General features: G+C 41.6%; 1 protein-coding gene across 3 annotated transcripts; it reads right to left on the bottom strand.

The window, feature by feature from the left end:
- Positions 1 to 7421: 7421 nt before the first annotated feature.
- On the bottom strand, positions 7422 to 19013 carry AQP4 (aquaporin 4). 3 transcript variants are annotated; one of them, XM_015855491.3, is made up of 5 exons: positions 18221 to 19013; positions 13812 to 14226; positions 12731 to 12895; positions 11764 to 11844; positions 7422 to 9325 (listed from the first exon to the last, which is right to left on the bottom strand). In XM_015855491.3, exons 1-5 carry the CDS (start codon positions 18286 to 18288, stop codon positions 9047 to 9049), a joined length of 1008 nt encoding a protein of 335 aa, XP_015710977.1. In that variant the 5' UTR covers positions 18289 to 19013; the 3' UTR covers positions 7422 to 9046. The 3 variants fall into 3 exon arrangements, with proteins under 3 accessions (XP_015710977.1, XP_015710978.1, XP_085393610.1); XM_015855492.3 differs by having other exon boundaries at positions 18051 to 18227; XM_085537484.1 differs by lacking the exon at positions 18221 to 19013 and adding an exon at positions 17808 to 17966.
- Positions 19014 to 19422: the final 409 nt, after the last annotated feature.

Here is a 19422-nt window from a genome sequence, read left to right as displayed (position 1 = left end):
TCATCTTTTAGTTGGCCTTACTAATTAGCAGCATAAACTCCTGCCTCCCTTATGAGATTGGCTTGCAAGTGGATTTTGACAGAAGCTCTGAGAGTCATGTAAGAAATGTTCTAAGGGACTACTCAGGCTGATAATATGAATAATGAAATGAAAAATACTAAAATACAGTGCAATTCCTAATATGAAACAATCTGAGATAACGGCTTCCTGGGAAATACCTTCTGAAGTTCCTGCTTTCATGATTCCTATTTTACCGTCTATTTTGAAAACAAATTTTATTCTTATTTTAAACATTTTATTCCAATATTTTCTTTGAATTCACACACACTGTGTGGGGAGCAGCAAAACCCAGTTTGAACTTCCCTTCCCTTCCCTTCCCTTCCCTTCCCTTCCCTTCCCTTCCCTTCCCTTCCCTTCCCTTCCCTTCCCTTCCCTTCCCTTCCCTTCCCTTCCCTTCCCTTCCCTTCCCTTCCCTTCCCTTCCCTTCCCTTCCCTTCCCTTCCCTTCCCTTCCCTTCCCTTCCCTTCCCTTCCCTTCCCTTCCCTTCCCTTCCCTTCCCTTCCCTTCCCTTCCCTTCCCTTCCCTTCTTCCCTTTTTCCCACTTCTAGACTGCTTAAACATTTGTAATACATGCATGTATACTATATAGTATATACATATACACACATATTAATATAATACATAGTTGTAAATATTAAAATTTAAAATGTGTGTCTATGATTGCAATTCTAAAAAGGTTTTATACATTTCCTAGGACTGTAAGACTTTTTGTTTGAAAAGAATTTTAGCTATGAAGTTCTACAGGATTTCCTTCTGGGCACTGGAAAGCTGATTGTTATTTAGGTCCTTCTACCACATCCTTTCCTGGAGGTGGAGGTGAGAACCTTACTTGACTGGCTCTACAGCAGCTGTTGGGGGAGCAGCCCAGAGGAACACAAATCATTACCTTACTTGCCAAGTGCTTGTCCCCTTCTCTGCCTGTCCCCAGCTTGCATCTCAATGACCCTATCCCTGCACAGCCCCATGTCTATCTTTCTGCTGCCGTGTTAAATTCACAGATGAGTTCAGATACATGAAGTCCTAGCCGCTCTGAAACTTCTGCCCATGGAGACACTCTGCTCTTAATGATGGCAAAGGAACCTTCTAATTATCAGGTATGTTCTGAGCTGATTCAGATCCATTTTGTACAAGACGGTTTTTAAGACATGGCAAATCACCTGGGAGACCTTCCTGGGCTGAGGGGTGTGGTTTGGCTATTTCATCCTCTGACTGCATAACTGGAACTCAGTTCCCAGGATTTCACCACGTGGTTGGATTATACATTTTCCAGTCATCCACGAAACTTCTAAATGATGTTTGACTGTCAAGTGAAGTTTCTGTTTGCTGGGATGTAAAATGATAGCTTTTTAGGTTTCTTCCAGTATTGAGGATTCTGGTTTTGCAATCTTTAACTGCCAGAATGTGAGCTTTCTTCTAAATAATTAGCAAAATATTGGGAAAAAAGGGTAAGAAAGGACAACACATCGGGAAAAGCATAGTTTTAGCATGAAGTTTATGGAAATTCTGAGTATTTTATTATGGAAAACACTATGTGAACAACAACAGCAGAGATGAAGAATATGAACAGGGAATGCATATGCTTCAGGCTCCACTGTTCTACTTACAACTCCAGAAAAGATAAAATAAAGCGTGGAAAGGAACTCCCACACCAATACAAAAAAATGAGTGATTTGTTCTGACTGGGGAGAGAACAAAATCATTTCAGTTTGATCTTCTGCTATACATAAACTTTTGATGTTCTTCAGCCACACTCAGTGAAAGGATTTCTATTCTAACTCAGAAAGGCCAGTGGTGAACGGAGTTGGGGTATGTTTATTTACACAGCGGTAAATTAACATAAGGATAACCACTCTAAGTATAGAATGATGAGGACACTGAGGGATCCAGGTGAACTTTTTGACCTCTGTGGTATTTGTTGGGTTTTTTTCAAGCTAAGGGGTTGGAGAACACAAAGCTTTACTCTCACATTTTAGTCTTCAGGCCACAGAGTCTTCTGCATTTATGCCCTAGCAATGTTTGCCTCCAGTAAATCGGAACTGCACTGGGCAGCTGTGGAAGAAAGGCACAAAACAAAAAAGCCTGTGTCTGAAACATTTGTGTTTGTGCGCATCCTCGCCTGTACAGCTGGTCTGACTCAGCTCTGAAGATGCCATGCAGCTGTTCCTCTGGAGCTATACCTGTAGGCAAGCAGCAGCAGAGTCCAGCATCTATGTACATCTTCCTGATCTCCAGAGTTCATTTTGTCCCTACCCTGTCATGTTTAATTATGAAACATTAAGCTTTTTCTTACTGGATATTCATGTGCATATGTTCAGAACTTACAGGGCTGATCTACAATTGTTCCAGTTTTCCTATTGATGTTTTTTCTTTCTAATCAGAGCCCAGGGACTTGCTACAAGCTCCAGTCTTTCAAAATGTATTACCTCCTTTCTGGGTCCCTATTTACTCTACTGTGATTCTCTAAGGCTTAGTTCAACTGGTGCAAGCTGACTTTGTCTTTTCTGTGAAGGGAAGACGGGATTTATCCTGAGTACTGTGCAGCTCTGGCAAGTCAAGGCAAATGAGTAGTACCCTTTAGGACATCTCTTCTGCTGCCTGGAGAGAGTGGCCATAAGGGCAAAGTGGCAAGGAGTGGCAGCATCCTCTTGAAGAAGTTCGGGGAAGTATGCTTGGGAAACTAAAATGTCTCACTACATCTCCAATGAGCCCATCTTTCTGGGAAGGCAGGGAACCAAACCAAGCCAAGCCAAGCTAAATCAAACCATTATCAAAGGAAATTCTGAGAAAAACAAATTCATCTACAATGCTGTTGGATCTTCAGTACCAAAGTGAAGCAATAATCTCCACAGAAGAAATGAAGCTAACCTAAGGTACAAGTGGATAGTGACAAAATATTTCTAATGCTTGAAGGTTCCAAAATGTGTAAGGCAAGCAACATTTGAATGGTTCGTGTGTGGAAAGAAAAAACCTCATGGCATATGATCCTTGTGAGGAAGAGCAGCAGAACCCATCTGAGTTTCATGTCAGTAGGGGATGGTCCTAACACCACTCCAGGCTGAAATCCAAATGGCTCAGACATAAGTGGGAATAAATGAGATATGAGGATCCCGGTGGGGCATGCAGCAATCTGAAGTGGCAGCCAATCTCCCAGTTTCCCAAAGATTTACCTACCAATCTTGTCCCTCTCGAGGAGTAAATCCAATGCTCATTTTTTGTGCAGCTCACTTTCAAATACACATGCATTCAGCACAGAGCACACTAATACGGACATTTATACATACCATGAATTTTGTTTTATGAAGATTCCTATCCAAAAGGAAGTAGAGATCAGAGGAAAACCATTGCTATGGTGAGTGGCTGGGAACTCTTTGCTAGGCTTGACAAACAGCATAAGTTCCCTTTGCCTTTCAAAAGAACCTTGAGATATCTCTTTTAGATAGATTATTCCACAGTCTTTGTATTTGTGAGGATTGCTTTTCTAATGAGGTAAGAAAGGTCAAAGGAAATTAATAGCCAAGATAAGAGCTATCAATCTGATATAAATAAAGTTATAAAGCTTACAATATACCACAATCTGCGACAGATAAAGGAGTCAAAACACAAGGGAGGGTTCAAAAGGAAGCTGATATTGGGAGTATCTACATCCTCAGTTATCTTTTTAAGAAGACAATCGAGCCACAGTTTGCAGTTGCTGCAGCTGAAGCGTGTGTCACTACTGGAGCTTAGGGTGAGGACATCACTTGCTTGATGCAGTGCAGTTCCTCCTGTTCTGTGTCTCTGCTGTGTTTCCACAAGCCTACGTGCATGTCCTTGTATGACCATGTCCTTATCACATAAGTGACACCACAGTGCCAGTAAGAGCTAACTATAGAGCTCTCCCTTGCCACACTGCTGCTTTCCTGCTCCTCCCAGCACCCTCCTGTGTATTAACCCTGGACACAGCTACATCCCCACTTGTCTGATTGTCATGCATGTTTTAGAAGCTAAGCTTTGAATTCCAAGTAAGGAGTCAGGCACCAAAAAATATTACTGCTACCAGACCCAATCTTGTTGCTGAAGTTTTCCATGGAATCTGGGTTTCACAACTCAGCATTAGCAAAAGAACTCTGAAATGCCTGCATTGATTCTATCACTTTAGATAAAAAAGATATCATAAAACTTTAGCTCCCCACTATTATATATGCATTTTAAACCCATTCAGCAAAGTCCGGGTTGAGTGCACCAGCATAACTTTTGCTCTACTTGTTTTAGCTTGTGTCCATAAAGATATTTCGTCTTTTGCAATCACACCTCTTTACTAACATACAACTTCTGTAATACATCTAAGTAAGCACACTTCCAAACTCCTCAGATGTGCTATTTTTCAGATTGTTTATTTTCTATATATTTTGGGCATGAGCCTTGGGACAGTTGAATGTGTTCAGTGAATAAATGATGCCTTTTCTTTTTTGGAACAGACAATTTATTTGCAACAGAAGTGTGAGATACAGTAGAATACATGTGGGAATCAGAAAATGATATATTATTTTATAGTGCATTCCTCAGTAGATTATTCCAAATGTAACACATGGAAAGTTTAAGTCCTATAACATTAGTTCTGATATGATGGTGACTAAACATTTCCACAATAAGTAAAATTGTGGAAAAATCCTCATACATAGTTTGCTCTACCTCGTTTGTCCTAAATTACAAAGACTGCATCAGTATGATTTAAATCATATAAGTAAACACGTAAGAAATAATTCAGTCTGTGCTTGCATCATGTCTATTTGTAAGTCCTTGAGAAACTCAGATACACAAAGGCTGATTTGAGAGTCAGAATGTGCAGCGTTCTCATCTCTCACCTTGGACAGAAAGGCTCACAATGTAAATTCTCACATATTTTATTTAGATTTCAAATAGTGGATGGTGCATAACATCCTGCATGTGTTACACAGACTTAATCTAAAATGCTGTAGGTTTCAGACATAATTGCTGTTAACAAGCATTAGAAAGGTGAAAGTCCTATCTGAAGGCTATTAATCTTTTTAGACATCTACCATGACCAATAATTAATAATTAAAAATAAAACACATTTTGAAAAACTCATGTGTAAAAACATGTGAGAAGCCTAAATGCTGTGTGTGAGATGAGTCTTGCTCCTGCTTTCACTGAATGAAAAATCTCCCATATACTTCAACATAAGAAGAGTTATGACATCTCAAATGCTGCAGGAATCTTTTTTCTTTCTTTCTTTCTTTCTTTCTTTCTTTCTTTCTTTCTTTCTTTCTTTCTTTCTTTCTTTCTTTCTTTCTTTCTTTCTTTCTTTCTTTCTTTCTTTCTTTCTTTCTTTCTTTCTTTCTTTCTTTCTTTCTTTCTTTCTTTCTTTCTTTCTTTCTTTCTTTCTTTCTTTCTTTCTTTCTTTCTTTCTTTCTTTCTTTCTTTCTTTCTTTCTTTCTTTCTTTCTTTCTTTCTTTCTTTCTTTCTTTCTTTCATTTTCCCCATGAGAATAGTTAAGATTTAGCTGATAAACTCCCCAGGAGCTATTAGGCAACCTGAAAGGTGTGCCTCAATGTAACCACCTTCAGCTTTCATCCTTTCTCTTCTGAAGGCCTGGGATTAAATATTCTGAATATGCTCATTAATGATGCAGTGCTGAAAACATCTGGGCCATCATGGACAGGTATGAGACTTATCCACAGTTGTTTTTAGGACTCCAGTATAATGATGAAATGCCTGTCAAGCTTACTGTGATATATATACACAAATATTAACCAATACATCACATGCTAAGTGTTTTCAACCCATAGGAAGGTGATGCCAGTCTATTATTTAACAAAATTTTTGAAGCTGAGTCTCAAGGGTCACTGAAGTGAGATGTTACCTTGATTATACTTCAATCACCATGAATAGTGATCTCCTATTGTGGGGTACAATGGGCTTTGGTGGCAGTTACACCTAAGATTTACTTTAGGGTGAGTCATAAACCTCAAGTTGAACGTACCTCCTTCCAGAAATTACTGTCTTGCTTAGAAGTGCTGATTTTGGAAAAACTACAGTGAAGTGCATGAAAGGAGCCATCAGCTCCCTTAAAAGCTCAGCATCATTTCCATTGCAGCTAATGACAAACCTCTCCATGAGTTTGATTCAATTGAAGCAGGAGCAAAAGCAACAGTTCTCACTTTCCTAATAATGGCCAATGCATGACAGCATCCTTTATTGGCTAGTGGTCTCTTTACTTTAGCTTCACTTATTTCTCTTCATCTTTTCAGGAGACTCAGCATTTTATCTCCAATATTCCTGTCGAGTAAGGAGTTCTCCTAGGACTGGTTCTAGGTGTTTGCCATAACTCATTAGTAAACTGTGTTTAGAGGGAAAAAACAATCTAATTGAGTTGGCCAGTGCCATGCTCATGCTATGCTCACCTCTGCAGCAGAATCAGTCTGTGTGAAGAAAACAAATATTACACAATTTGTGTAAAGGACCCTTAAGCATAAAGCAAATCACAGCTTCTTATTTAAATAATACAGCACCATGCAAAATCTGCATATTATAAAGAGTGCCTTTAAACACAAAAATGCAAAAATTTTAACAGTCCACCAGTGCTATGAATATAACTCTTCACTTTACCTGCATGAGCCATGAAAAAGGTTTAATAAAAATGTCCCTTTAACAAACACAGTGTTTGAAGAAAAAAAATAAAGCCAGAATAAATGCCTAGAGGAGAAAAAAAAAAAACAACTAACAAAACAGAACAAACAAAGAAACAAACAAAAACACCCACTACTTCTACTCTTTCTGATTGAATCTATTTAGTGCGATACTTACCCATCTGAAAAAAGGCATACAGGAATTTTAAACGTCACACCTATGTTGCCCATCCCCAGGACACTCAGTTCCTGCTGTGGCTTAACTCTTATCTGTGATCCTTGACTCTTGCTTAGCTCTTATCTCTGATTTGATACAGCACGTCAAATACCAGAAGGTATCTTGCCATGCTCCTGCCCTTGAACCACGATGCTGTCCTAAGGAGTACAGCTAGGGACAACCATCAGCTGTTTTACCACACTCCACAGGTAAGTAATAGGAGTGCATCTGGCCAGGAGCAGTGCTGTCACTGGGTCACCTGAGGAATCCATGACTTGTGTCCACTTGTGCCATGTGCTGTGCCTGTACAGCAGAGGCAGAAGCAGGGACCAGCCACAAATAGTAGAGGAATCACAGCTCTAGCGCTCGATGCAGGGAGCTTGTGCCACTCTCTAACAAGGTTTTTAAGGCAAGAAAAGTGTGAAACTAGGAGAATGAGTACAGCAGGACATGCTGGAGCTATACAGTACTGTGAGTTGGAATAGCAGAATTGCCCTTGGATCACAGTGCACAGATTTGAGTTTAGCAGTGGTTTATTATCTCACCAGAAGCATCTAATTCCCTGTAATAAAGATTGCATGTAGAGCATGACAAAGAGGAGACAAGTCTATTACAGCCCACAGCCAGGACTAATGCTTTTTTCCCCTCTTATTCTTAAGTAGGCAGGAACAGTTTTTCAATTTCAAAATAAAAACTATACAATTACAGTAATAGCATAGTGCTCCTGACTGCTCCGGCAGCTGCATGTTGTAAAACTCAAAGCCACCGATCAGAAGCAAAAGCAGTAAGTAACAGCTTTATAGAAATGTTCCAGTGGGATGATTATGTCTATCAAAATACTTCTATGGGGGAAAGCCTGATTACTGATTTCATGTCCCCTTCCCCCAGAAAACCCTGCAAGTGCTTGCATCTTTTTCTAACAACAAATAAAGCAGCCTTTACTGGAGATGTAATTAAGACTAGATGAGCTGTGGAATAAGAGCGGATCCTGTTCAACTAGTTAGGCATCAGTTACAACAAAAAGGCAGAAGCAGTCATGTTTTTATCCTCTGTTATAAAAATACTTCTCAATCAATATTTCAATACAGTTAAAATTTAAAAACTTTCTATATTACTAATAAATTAAAAACCCCATACCTCCAACCATCTTGTAAGAAAGTAGTTAAGTAATTTAAACTTTTAGTTTACATAAATTCTCACAGAAATTTGTATCTGAACAAGTGCACTGAAAACAGATATGCCTTCTTTTCTTTTGATAGGTCTTATTTGAGTTATTAAGTAACAGGAAAGCCTTTATATTCTTCTTGTGACCTTGAGAGTCTGCTAACATGAAATGGTCAATAGTCAAACCCCAGGAGAATGTTTCACCAGATAGACAATGTCGGAAGTGAGCATGAAGTACTGTTAAATGCTATGCAGCCTTATTATCATAGACTTCAATATTCAATTTCATTCTCCTGGGAAGAGATGAAGGCAATACATTTATATAGAAAATCATATGAGTGAAATTTGATGGGTTGATCAATTTTTTTTCTGGAGCCTATTAAAATAATTTATTGCAGAGGTAGTTTGCAAAGTAGTAGTGACATACATGAGTGGAAACAATACGCTTTCGCTTGACTTTGGATAAAACTCTTGAAAACTGTTGGTGCTGTCCCTGAACCTCACAGAGAATGCTTAATGGGTAAGATGTTCTAATCAAAGCTGACAACAGTCAATTAAGTGTCAGAAGAACAATCTGATAAGTAGGTCTTGATGTCTATAGGCATTTCCTGATATGTCTTATCTGTCAATCTGAATGTTAAACATCTCTATCTTCATCTCATTATTGACTGATTTATTAAAGAAGAATGCTTTCATCTCTTTTTGACTTTGGGGTTGTTCCAGAAAGAAAGGAAGGAAAATAGTAGGAACAACTCCTAATTTGGAACAATTCATGGGGAATCCTAATAAGAACAAAATCCTAATGTTCCAGCTGAGCAGATGTATGGTTTCGTCATGCTACTACCACACAGCTGCCTCCACCACACCTTTTAAGAAATGGTAGATGCTCAGTTTAGAGGAGATCTGTTTCTTTAATAGGAAGGATATCTGTAGACTCATTGGCAGGCTGCTCTCTGCTTTCAGTGCTCCTTGCTAGTCATACAGAAGACAGAACCTCGCTTGATGGATCTCTTCCCTTCTTGTCCTCACTCCTGTCAATATCAATCACATGAACAATGCCAGGTTTCAGGATCAGGTCGTCGGTCTCTACGTGGCTCCTGGTGTCATCCACTTCTATGTATTTCCCTTTGGACGGCTGGGATGTTTTACTGAAGACATCTTTAAAACGGCGCTTGAGCTCCACATCCGGGCAATAGACATACTCATAAAGAGCACCAGCAAGGACTGCTCCTATTATTGGTCCCACCCAATAAACCTGCAAAAAGAGATGGAAGAAAAACATAGGCATTAGGTTCCAGAGAAATAAAGAAGCCAGAATCTCAGAGAAAAGCGTGTCACTGCAGACTTCATTCAGAAAACTTTCTGCAAAATGTCCTGGCCCCATCATTTACACCAACTTTGTTTTCCAGAAAACCTTGGTCACACAGTTTACTGGATTTCATGAACTGGGATAAAATCTGACAGTTTACGAGGCAGAGAAATCTAACTACCCAGCATTTCACAGAAGGTGATGTGGAGCTCAGCAGTGAAGTGAATTCTTTAAATTGAGGAATGAAACTGGTCAAAAGGCAGTCTCTTTGGCAGTTAATGGCATTAGTTCCATGCACTTTTCTTACCTCTCTGCTTCCTCTCAGTCTCTCATCTTTCACATGCATTTTGTCTGCTTCAGAAATACTCTCTCTATTCATCTTGAATGTAGTCATCTAAACCATTTCACACCTTGTGGGTGCAGATTTTCCCTAAATATTCCTGTCATGCCAGCACTGAAAGAATCACCATAGAGTGTACCATATGAAGCAGAGGAAAAGAGGGAACTATGATAATGAATCAGTAAGCAGGGATGCTGTTTCCTTGATGTCTGAGAAAGATTTCATTCTACATATCTGGTTAGCAACCTCCTGGGGTGGACAGATTGAACATTCTTCAACATCTTTAGTTGGATCAATCATAAAAACAGCATTTCTTGAAAAAAAAAAAAAAAGGCCACAGATCTTTGTGGAACTGGGTATGACTTATGAAATAGTACTCTGTAGTCATGTACAACACACAGTTGCTCTGGCAGTTTTTTTCTAGACTACCAAAAGTAAGGTGGTAGAGAAGCAGCCCCCTATCCTTGAAGCAAAATGGGTTTGCCAACTTCTAATCTCTTTCCAAGAAGCCTTCTCTAAATTTTCATTGTTTATTTGCCATCTGTAGATAACATACTTGTGCTGTTTGCAAGATGCCACACAAAATGAACACCAATGTAGGCAGCTGATCTTTCTGCATTTTTACTCCAGAAAGATTACAAAATTGTAAGGAAACAAATCCTATCCTAGTGCATACATACAAGCAGTTCTACTTCAATATTTCAGACTCACATTTCCAGAGTCCAAATTTGACTTCTGATCCAGCAGATTGCAACAGGCAGGCAGCTATCTTATTATCTAATTTGATAAACAAATACGACTGACACACACAACTTTGGAGGGTACCTATCTATTTTAGTCTGACATGCAGCAGTTCTGTAATCTTAGTAGGTGCAAAGGCCCACTGACTTCTCATGCTAATGTCACTGCTTTGAAGGAGGAGAAAAAGGCCCTGTTTCTAAGTGACCAGCAACTTTCTACATAGTAAATTTGTTTATTGTTTACAGCTTTAGTCACAAATTACAGACTCCCCCAGAGTATGGATAATTAATCTTGTGGAAAACTACAGCAGATTTTTCATAGGAACAAGCCATTCACTGATAACTGGGTAAATCTGCCTCAATAGGATAACTCTTGGGAACGAAGTTACACATGGTATCATGTTTGCAGAATTGAAGCCTCAGGGCCTGAAAACAATGCTATTTCTGTTATTAGCTTCAGTGGGAGCAGTGTGGGCTCCATACTTTAAAAATCAAGAAAATCCTTATATGCTCTGAAATACTCAGCTTCCACAGTCAGTACTGAAATCATCCCTGGAAGTGCTTTCCTTATGTTTAATTAGGTGAGGCTGAGCTGTGATCCATCTCTCCTTATAAAATGTTGATAAGTTTAGTAGTGGGATGCTAAAGAAACTGCAACATGCACAGTCTGTTTATTAAACCGTTGCCTGCGCGAACGCTCCTAGTCAAGCCAATGCTTTCTAATCAAAGCAGATAACATCTGGTCCAGCTCATAAAGACCAGGTTGCAACCCCCTCATCTCTTTCTGTGGGCATTTGCCATGACAGGTTCTCCCTCTGGAACCAGATCACAGGGAGTCCCTGCTCTCATTTTATGTCTGCCTCAATTTGCCATAGAACCAGGTGAAATGTGAAGCCAACAGAATTACTTCCATAACTTCTCACCAACATGACGTGAGGGTTTGCAGTCTGCCTTGGAGGACTTTTTCTGTCTTACAGTTCATTTCTTCCCATCACTGGGTTGTTTTGTTTTTGGTGGTTTTTGTTTGTTTGTTTGTTTGTTTGTTTTGCTCTTTTGGTATGATTTTCTTCTACCCAAGTTACTCCCTCCATAAAATAAACCCCAGGTAGCTACGTGCTATCTTAGAATGTTGTCTACCACATTGCAGTTTTAGAAATGGTCCAGGATTGTACTACTGTGTGTGGCAGGTCAGCACCCGTCCTCCCAGTAATGGTCTTGATGGGATGTGTAAAAAATCGAGTGCTTTATGAAGAAATGTGATGGATGTTTGCTGCTATGAAGAAGGAAGCACGAAAAAGAGTTACCCATTGGTTTTCCCATTTTCCCATGATGACAGCAGGTCCAAATGAGCGAGCAGGGTTCATACTGGCACCAGTGTAGTTGATCTAAAGTAAAGAAAAAATATTCCATGTTTCTAGAACCTCAGAGACAGCCATTCAGTGTCTTTCCTTTTACCCATAGTAGAAGGACTGGTATTGCATGGTGTCCAATCCTGACAATGAGTACTGTTTGAGTCTTATTACAAAATTAACAAAACTGTCAAACAAACAGGAAGACAATCTCAGACCCAGAACCCAAACCAAGAAGATTCTGCTGCTTTCAAACTGTTTTTGACATGGATCTGTACCATGATCCATTATCCATGAATAACATATTTTGGGCCCCTCACTGCAAGAAAGACATTGAAGTTCTGGAGTGTGCTTGGAGAAAGGCAACAAATCTGTGAGGAGTCTGGAACACAAATCTTATGGGGAACAGCTGGGGGAACTGGGATTGTTCAGTCTGGAGAACTGGAGGCTCTAGGGAGACCTTACTGCTCCCTACAACAGTCTGAAAGGAAGATGCAGTGCAGATGGAGTTGAGGTCTTCTCACAAGTAACAGTGATAGGATAAGGGGGAATGGCCTCAAGGTGCATCAGGGAAGGTTCAAGTTGGATATTAGGAAACATTCCTTCTCTGAAAGAGTGGTGAGGGATTGGAACAGACTGCCCAGGCAGGTGGTAGAGCCACTGTCCACTGAGGTGTTCAAGAAGCGTTTAGATGATGTACTAAGGAACATGGTTTAGTGAGAAATACTAGTGATAGTGGATAGTTAAACTGGATGATCTTGGAGGTCTTTTTCAACCTTGGTGATTCTAGGATTTTATGATTCTATAATACAGCAGCTATATAGCTATAGCAGCTATAAAGTCTACAGAAGTTTCCATTTGCTTCTGAAGTAAGCATAAAGGGACAAAAGCTCTATTTTTCAAAATGAAGGCATTAACTTACAGCAAATAAATGTCCAATCGCAACAGAAAATCCAATTGCTAAAGCTACTGAACCAGTGACATCACTTCGTTTTGAATCACAGCTGGCAAAAATAGTAAAAACCAGCTGGAATGTAATTATCAGCTCCACCAGGAGTCCATGGCCAGCGGAAAGATCCCCATGTACCTGGAAGAAGGGAAAGAAACACAGGAGATGAAGCAAAGGTGATTCTGTAAATCGGAAAGACACCACCTACATTAATTACACTTCAGAGAATGATGTTTTTAAGTGGTATGCAGTGAAAGACAACAGTGAACATTTAGACGCACACATTCCCAACCCTCTCTTCCCCTTCCATTTCTTTTCTTGCTGGTCTAGTTTGAGAGCCATGGAAAATTACTGCTGGACTGACAACAGACGGCTTGCCAGTAACACCCAATGGGAACTTCAAAGTTAGATTGCAGAAGTATCCTTTATTTTTACATGGGGATTTGCAAAGGCTGCACTTCACCATTTTTTGGTTTTTTTTTTTCTTCTTGGGAGTGCTGTAATTTACTATTCAATTATAAATTCATTAATTAGCCCTGACTTAATTAATTTAAATTTCAATTAAAATTTAAGCAGTGTGCAGCTCAAGTGCATTTTTAATAAGTCCTGCAACAGGGCTAACTGATGGCATTTCTTATTAGTTTAGAACAAAGCTGAAATCTAAGCCACAATCTATTTCGAAAGTATGTCATTTTAAATTGATGTTTTTTCAATCCCCATCATAACGGCAGAGAATTAATTTCCCCTCCCCAGTCCATAAGAAAATGGCATTTCATGCATATATTATTTAAATTCTGCATGTAAATTAACATTACCTGCTGTCATCAGATTTAGGGAAGTTCTAGAAAAGCCTACTTCTATAAAAAGAACAGCTACAGATATAGCGTTGCATAAAGCCATCCTGGGGAGAGCTTTAAACCCTTTCTGGGTGTTGTAAATAAACCAGCAAGCTCTTAAAATCTCTACTCGAGCTCTCTTTATTCTGTGTGATGCTGATTCTGTGTTCTTAGGCTCTGAGTTACTCTACTGCATGCGCCAGAGCAGAAGTGATTACCGCAGTGACTCCCAGGCCTCCCACCACACTCGGTGGTGTGATGAGGTAGAGGATGCCAGCTCCCACAATGGCTCCCAGGCACTGGGCTAGAATGTAGAAGACCGACTTGGCGAGGCTGATCTTTCTTGTGCAGACCATGGCCACAGTCACAGCAGGGTTGATGTGGCCACCGCTGATGTGTCCAAAGCACTGCACCATGGTTGCAATGCTGAGTCCAAAGCAGAGAGAGATAAGGACCATGTCTACAGGCAGTGGCTTCTCTGATCCACCCCAGTTGATTGTAGAGCCGAGGCTGAGGAGGACAAAAATCAACATGGCCAAAAATTCTGCTGAAACAGCCTTCCAGAAGGGCTGAGTCCAGACTCCTTTGAATGCTACCATGATGTTTTCACACTTGCACAGTCGTCCACACTTACTGGAAAGGAAAACAAATCTTCATCAGAAGTCACAAAATAAACCTAATTCTCTCCTGTAAGAGGGTTGTTATTTGGAAAGCTTGGAGGGAAGACTCAAGGCAGAGTACTCTTGGAAGGGGATAGTCTTGGACAGATGTGCTGTCAGAGCTGACTGCCGTTAAAACATTGCTGAAGTTCAAAGCTGGTCTTCAGGACATGGGGTAATTAATCATTCCCTAAGATAAGTCTGTCCCTATAGTTGTGGTTCGTGCAAAACACACCCTTTATTTTTTCTTAAGGAAGTATGAAAATAAATGCATTCCCCTATCCTAGCTGGCCTCTGTCTAACTAGGAGCCTGCAGAGCTCTATCATTTTCAATGGCCTGTTAACCATCAAGCTCATTAAATCAATGGGTATACTCTTTCTCTAATCAAATCCTTACTTTTCACAAGGCAGGTGCAATAGTTCAGTAAAAAGCAATATTACAGAATCACAGAATGTCTTGGGTTGGAAGAGAACGTGAAACACACTCAGTCCCACCCTGTGCCATGGGCAGGGCTGCACCCCAGCAGCTCAGCTGCCCGGGGCCCCATCCAACCTGGCCTTGAGTGCCTCCAGGGATGGGGCACCACAGCTTCTATGGGCAGCTGTGCCAGCACCTCACCACCCTCTGAGTAACGAGTTTTTTCCTGATATCTAACCTAAATCTTCTGTCATTGAGTTTAAAGCAATTCCCGTTTCCTATCACTAGACTGCAAGGAAGTCTCCACAGAGCCTTTTCTTCTCCAAGCTAAACAAGCCCAAGTAATAGTCAAACAAGCCTAAGCCCATACCACAGTCAAATCCTAATCATTGTTGCAATAGTGTAGTGATGGGACGTTGCCTTGGGATCTCTTAGAGAGAGTTTACTTTTCTGAACACTCACACAAACAAATAAAAAAATATAAATTTGTATTTATACAAAGTGCAGTTTCTCCTTTCAGGACATAGGGTTAAAAATGAATCCAATCAGGAAAATGAATGCAGTTCTAAACTCTGACCTCTACATCAACCATGCAGTTAATAAAGACTTTTCTCTTAGGCTAAGGGTGCAGAACAAGTAGTAGAAGAGAACAACATTTTCTTCACATTTGGTGTGTACAGCTGTGTGTGACAAAGAAAGAAATGGCTTGGATTTTCCACTGTCTGGAAGTGCTATTTATTAGTCTGCACAACCTTCCTGATGAGTTACAGCCTTGCTAGATGCTCAGATACCTATGAAAGTGGGTCACCAAATAAAAGTTATTTGTGGTATTAATAAATTAGGAGAATGAGCCAAAAGGGAAGCATTTTAATGAGTTTCTAAGGAATGCTAACAAGATTCTCCTTTAAAAACAAAAGCAAATAAAACCTCCAATCCTTCCAAAAAAACCCCCACCAAAAACAGCAACAACAACAACAAAACACAAGCAAACAAAGAAAACCACAACAGAAAGCAAAAGAAAGAACACTCCTCTTCTGCTTTGGGAACAGAATTTCAAGTGGTAGATGGATGAATTTATTTTCAGTTATCTAAGGTAACTGAACCACGATGCATATTTAATACAACTTACATCAGAAAGAAGCACAAAATGCATGTCTAGTCATTTCAAGTTACTGCAAGAGGAATGGGCCATGAATTTCTTAACAGTTGTGGAGAGTTAGGGAATAGCAATTTAACTCTGTGTCTGGAGCAAGTAATATGTGTTTCCCTGTCTCATTTCTTACGCTAATTTACTGTGTATTTCGGATAGGCCATTTGCACTCTATCTCAGTTCTCTGGAGTCTCAGATGAGAACAAGAACAAGAACCTCTTGCAAATGGTTATTGTAAAACACTTGTGATCTGGCAGACTCAAAAATTTGAGCAGGACTTGTTTCACTAAGGGAGAATAGAAACCAGAACCTCAAAAGTGAAAGAAGTCAACCCCCAAATCTGATCTTGTGTTAAACTCAAGACAAACTGAAATAGTTTTTGTAAGATCTTGTATTAACAGTCAGTTAATGACCAGCTACCAAGATCCAACTGTTTGCCCAAAATGGCTCCAAATTTACCACCTCCCTTGGCAATAAAGCCACAGCTATCTTTATCCTCCTTGCTACCTCCTCTCCAACAATTCAGGTTCAGTGACCCAAGTAGGACACAGGAGCAATATCTGTACTGAGAAGAGCTCAGTGTCCCAGAACATGTCCCAAGTGAACAGTTCATGTAGGGATGAGTCATATCCTGAATCCCATGAAAATAAACCTGGATGCTCACACAACAGAAGCAGCACTCGTACAAGTGGCCCTGATGTTATATTCCAGACTTGATGTATGGATTAGATGATCTCAGTGGTCTTTTCCAACTTAAGTGATTCTATAATTCTATATAATTCTATATTCTATTAAATTTTGCAAAATTTACTACTGCTGAGGACACAAGGAGGGCACCAGATGTATTTGCAGCATGGGAGGGAGGGATATGGGGATTCATGACTTTACCCCAGTGTGCCTGACCACCACTTTCTGTACATACAGGAGTGCGGGTGGGCCTGGCCAGGCACACATCATGAAGAGCAGACCTCATACTGCTGCACCAGCTGAGATCACCTGCTGTCCAGTCAACCAATGTCATTTACAGCCCTCAAAATGCAAAAACACTACATGCAAGCTAAAAGTGTAACTTAAGCACAAAAGCTTGTTCATCAACATAAATGAAGTTTCTATTTATGCTGTATAGCATACTGCATGGGAAAAAAAAAAAAAACACCCACAACCCAACTGGTTGAACTCTACTGCCAGTCGTACTTTGATAGTTAATGACCTAAACACCTATTTTAATGCTGTGGGTTTTTTCCTCTCTGAAGCAGCCTGCTTTTCTCTGATATTAACACCCAATGAAACACCCAGCTGTCACAGCAAAAGGTTTCTTTCAAGCTGCACAACTTTATTCCCCACAGCAAAAATGAAAGAAAATTTAGCTCCCTCCCAACCACTCACATAAGAAAGGATAATACAAGCTTAATATCACTTCTTTCTTTTTCTTTCTTTCTTTTTATCTTGGAGTTCAGGTTCTCACTTAAATCCAAAGGCTCTCAGCAACTTAGACATCAATATTGTCTCCATCACCCACTATCCCATCTGCACACAGTTAACTTCAAGGCTTGAGATGGGACAGAGAGATGACTGCCAGGTTTGAAGCTGGTAAGAGACTTTGCAGCATCTAAGATTTGCCACCGAAGTTGCAAAGCAATGTTCCGCAGATACAAAATATAACAGAAAAACAGAACTCAGGTTACAGTCACACATTCATTCCACGTGGCCACGCTTGGAGCTCTCTGCTCTAGGATCACACAGCAGACGGTGTGTGATGGGACACGGTGTGGGTGCCACAGCTCAAGTTGCCGTCACGGTCTAAAGACTCTGGGGTATGGGACAGCCTTATTCTGGGCTCACGCGTTGGGGCTGCAGTGACAGCGGCTCTGAAGCCGTAACAATGTAAATAATAACAAAGGCTTCCCAACGAATCCCAAACGGCACTTTTAGCGTTCTTTCTTCCCGGCTGATGCCTTTCTGCGGAACCGGCGCTCCGCACACGCACCTCTCTCCACGCTCAGACCGCAAGCTGAGAATCAAACTTTTCGGACGCGGAACGAAGACGCTCCGCATCCCTCCGTCCCCACTTAGCGCACCTACTGGCGAGCGAAATGTATCTCCCTCGGGCTGCCGAGGTAGCCCTGCGAGCCACCGCACCCCGAACCTCCCGCTCCCAGGGGGTCACCCTCTCCCCTAAGCTCTGCCACCCCTCCCTCCTTCTCTCCCACCCTCCTCGGAGCGCACTCACCCGCGGCGCGGTGCGGCCGCCCGGTCGCTCATGCCTGCCCGGCAGCGCGGAGCCGCTGCAGAGCGGGTGCGGAGCAGCCGGTGCTCCCCGGGTGGGAGCGGGGTGGGCGCGGGGCTCGGGGTGGGGGGCGCGGCTCCCGAGCGGGCGGCTGCCGAGCGGCGGGCCCCTACCTGCTGCTGCGGGCGGGCGGAGGGAGCTTGAGACGCTGCAGCCGGAGCCGCGGGTCATTTGCGATCATGTGAATATGCAGATTGGTGAGGGGGGTTCGCGGCTGCTGGAGAAAAGAGGGAGTCGGGGCAGAAGGGTGCAGCCCGTCGATATCCCGCGGTGGGGGCTGAGCGGCATGGGGAAAAGCTCAAAGTGTTCGCTGCTTCTTCCAGCTGCACGCTGGGCTCATGGAAATAAAGTGTAAGGCACTCGGCTGGCGGGGAGCTTTCACAGAATCACAGAATCACAGAATTATCAAGGTTGGAAAAGACCTAGAAGATCATCTAGTCCAACATTGCCAGTACTTCCCGGCTAAGTCTGTCTCTCTCGTACCTATGGGTACCTCACCAGGTAACCCCACCAGCAAGACTATATGTTACATAACGAAGTGTTCAGCTTTCTTCCCTTTGCAACGTTCAGCAAAGTTACTAACAGAGGCCACTGTAAAGAACAGCTAAAATTATGCTGTGATGCTGCCCAGCTGGGTTCTATGGATTATTATTCCCATAAAATCATTTGAGTTGGAAGGGACCATTAAAGGTCATCTTGTCCAACTCCCCTGCAATGAACTGGGACACCTACAGCTACATCAGGTTGTTCAGAGCACCATCCAGCCTGACCTTGATTGTCTCCAATGACAGGGCTTCCACCACCTCTGGGCAACCTGTTCCAGTGTCTCACCACCCTCACTATAAAAAAATTCTTCTTTATATCCAATCTAAATCTCCCTTCTTCTAGTTTGAAACAATTTCCCATTGTCCTACCACAACAGACCCTGTTAAAGCCTGTCCTCTTCCCTCTTATATAGCCTCCCTTTAGATACTGAAAGGCCACTCCAGGTCTCCCTGGAGCCTTCTCTTGTCCAAGCTGAACAGCCCCAGCTCTCTCAGCCTGTCCTCACAGGAGAGGTGTTCCATCCCTTGTATCATTTTTGTGGCGCTCCTCTGGGCTCACTCCAACAGGTTTGTGTTTCTCTTTTACTGAGGACGCCACATCTGGATGCAGTCTCACCAGCACAGAGCAGAGGGATAGGATCACCTCCCTCACCCTGTTAGCCATGCTTCTTTTGAGGCAGCCCAGGATAGTGTTGCCTTTCTGGGATGCGAGAGCACGCTGCTGGTTCATGTCCAGCTTACCCATGCATCAGTTTCCCCAAGCCCTTATC

The sequence above is a fragment of the Coturnix japonica genome, chromosome 2 (genome assembly GCF_054131305.1).
Source record: "Coturnix japonica strain WE chromosome 2, WE-NBRP24, whole genome shotgun sequence".
Classification (NCBI taxonomy): domain Eukaryota; kingdom Metazoa; phylum Chordata; class Aves; order Galliformes; family Phasianidae; genus Coturnix; species Coturnix japonica.
Note: the sequence above shows the minus strand (reverse complement) of the source record. Positions and strands in the feature narration are given on the sequence as shown.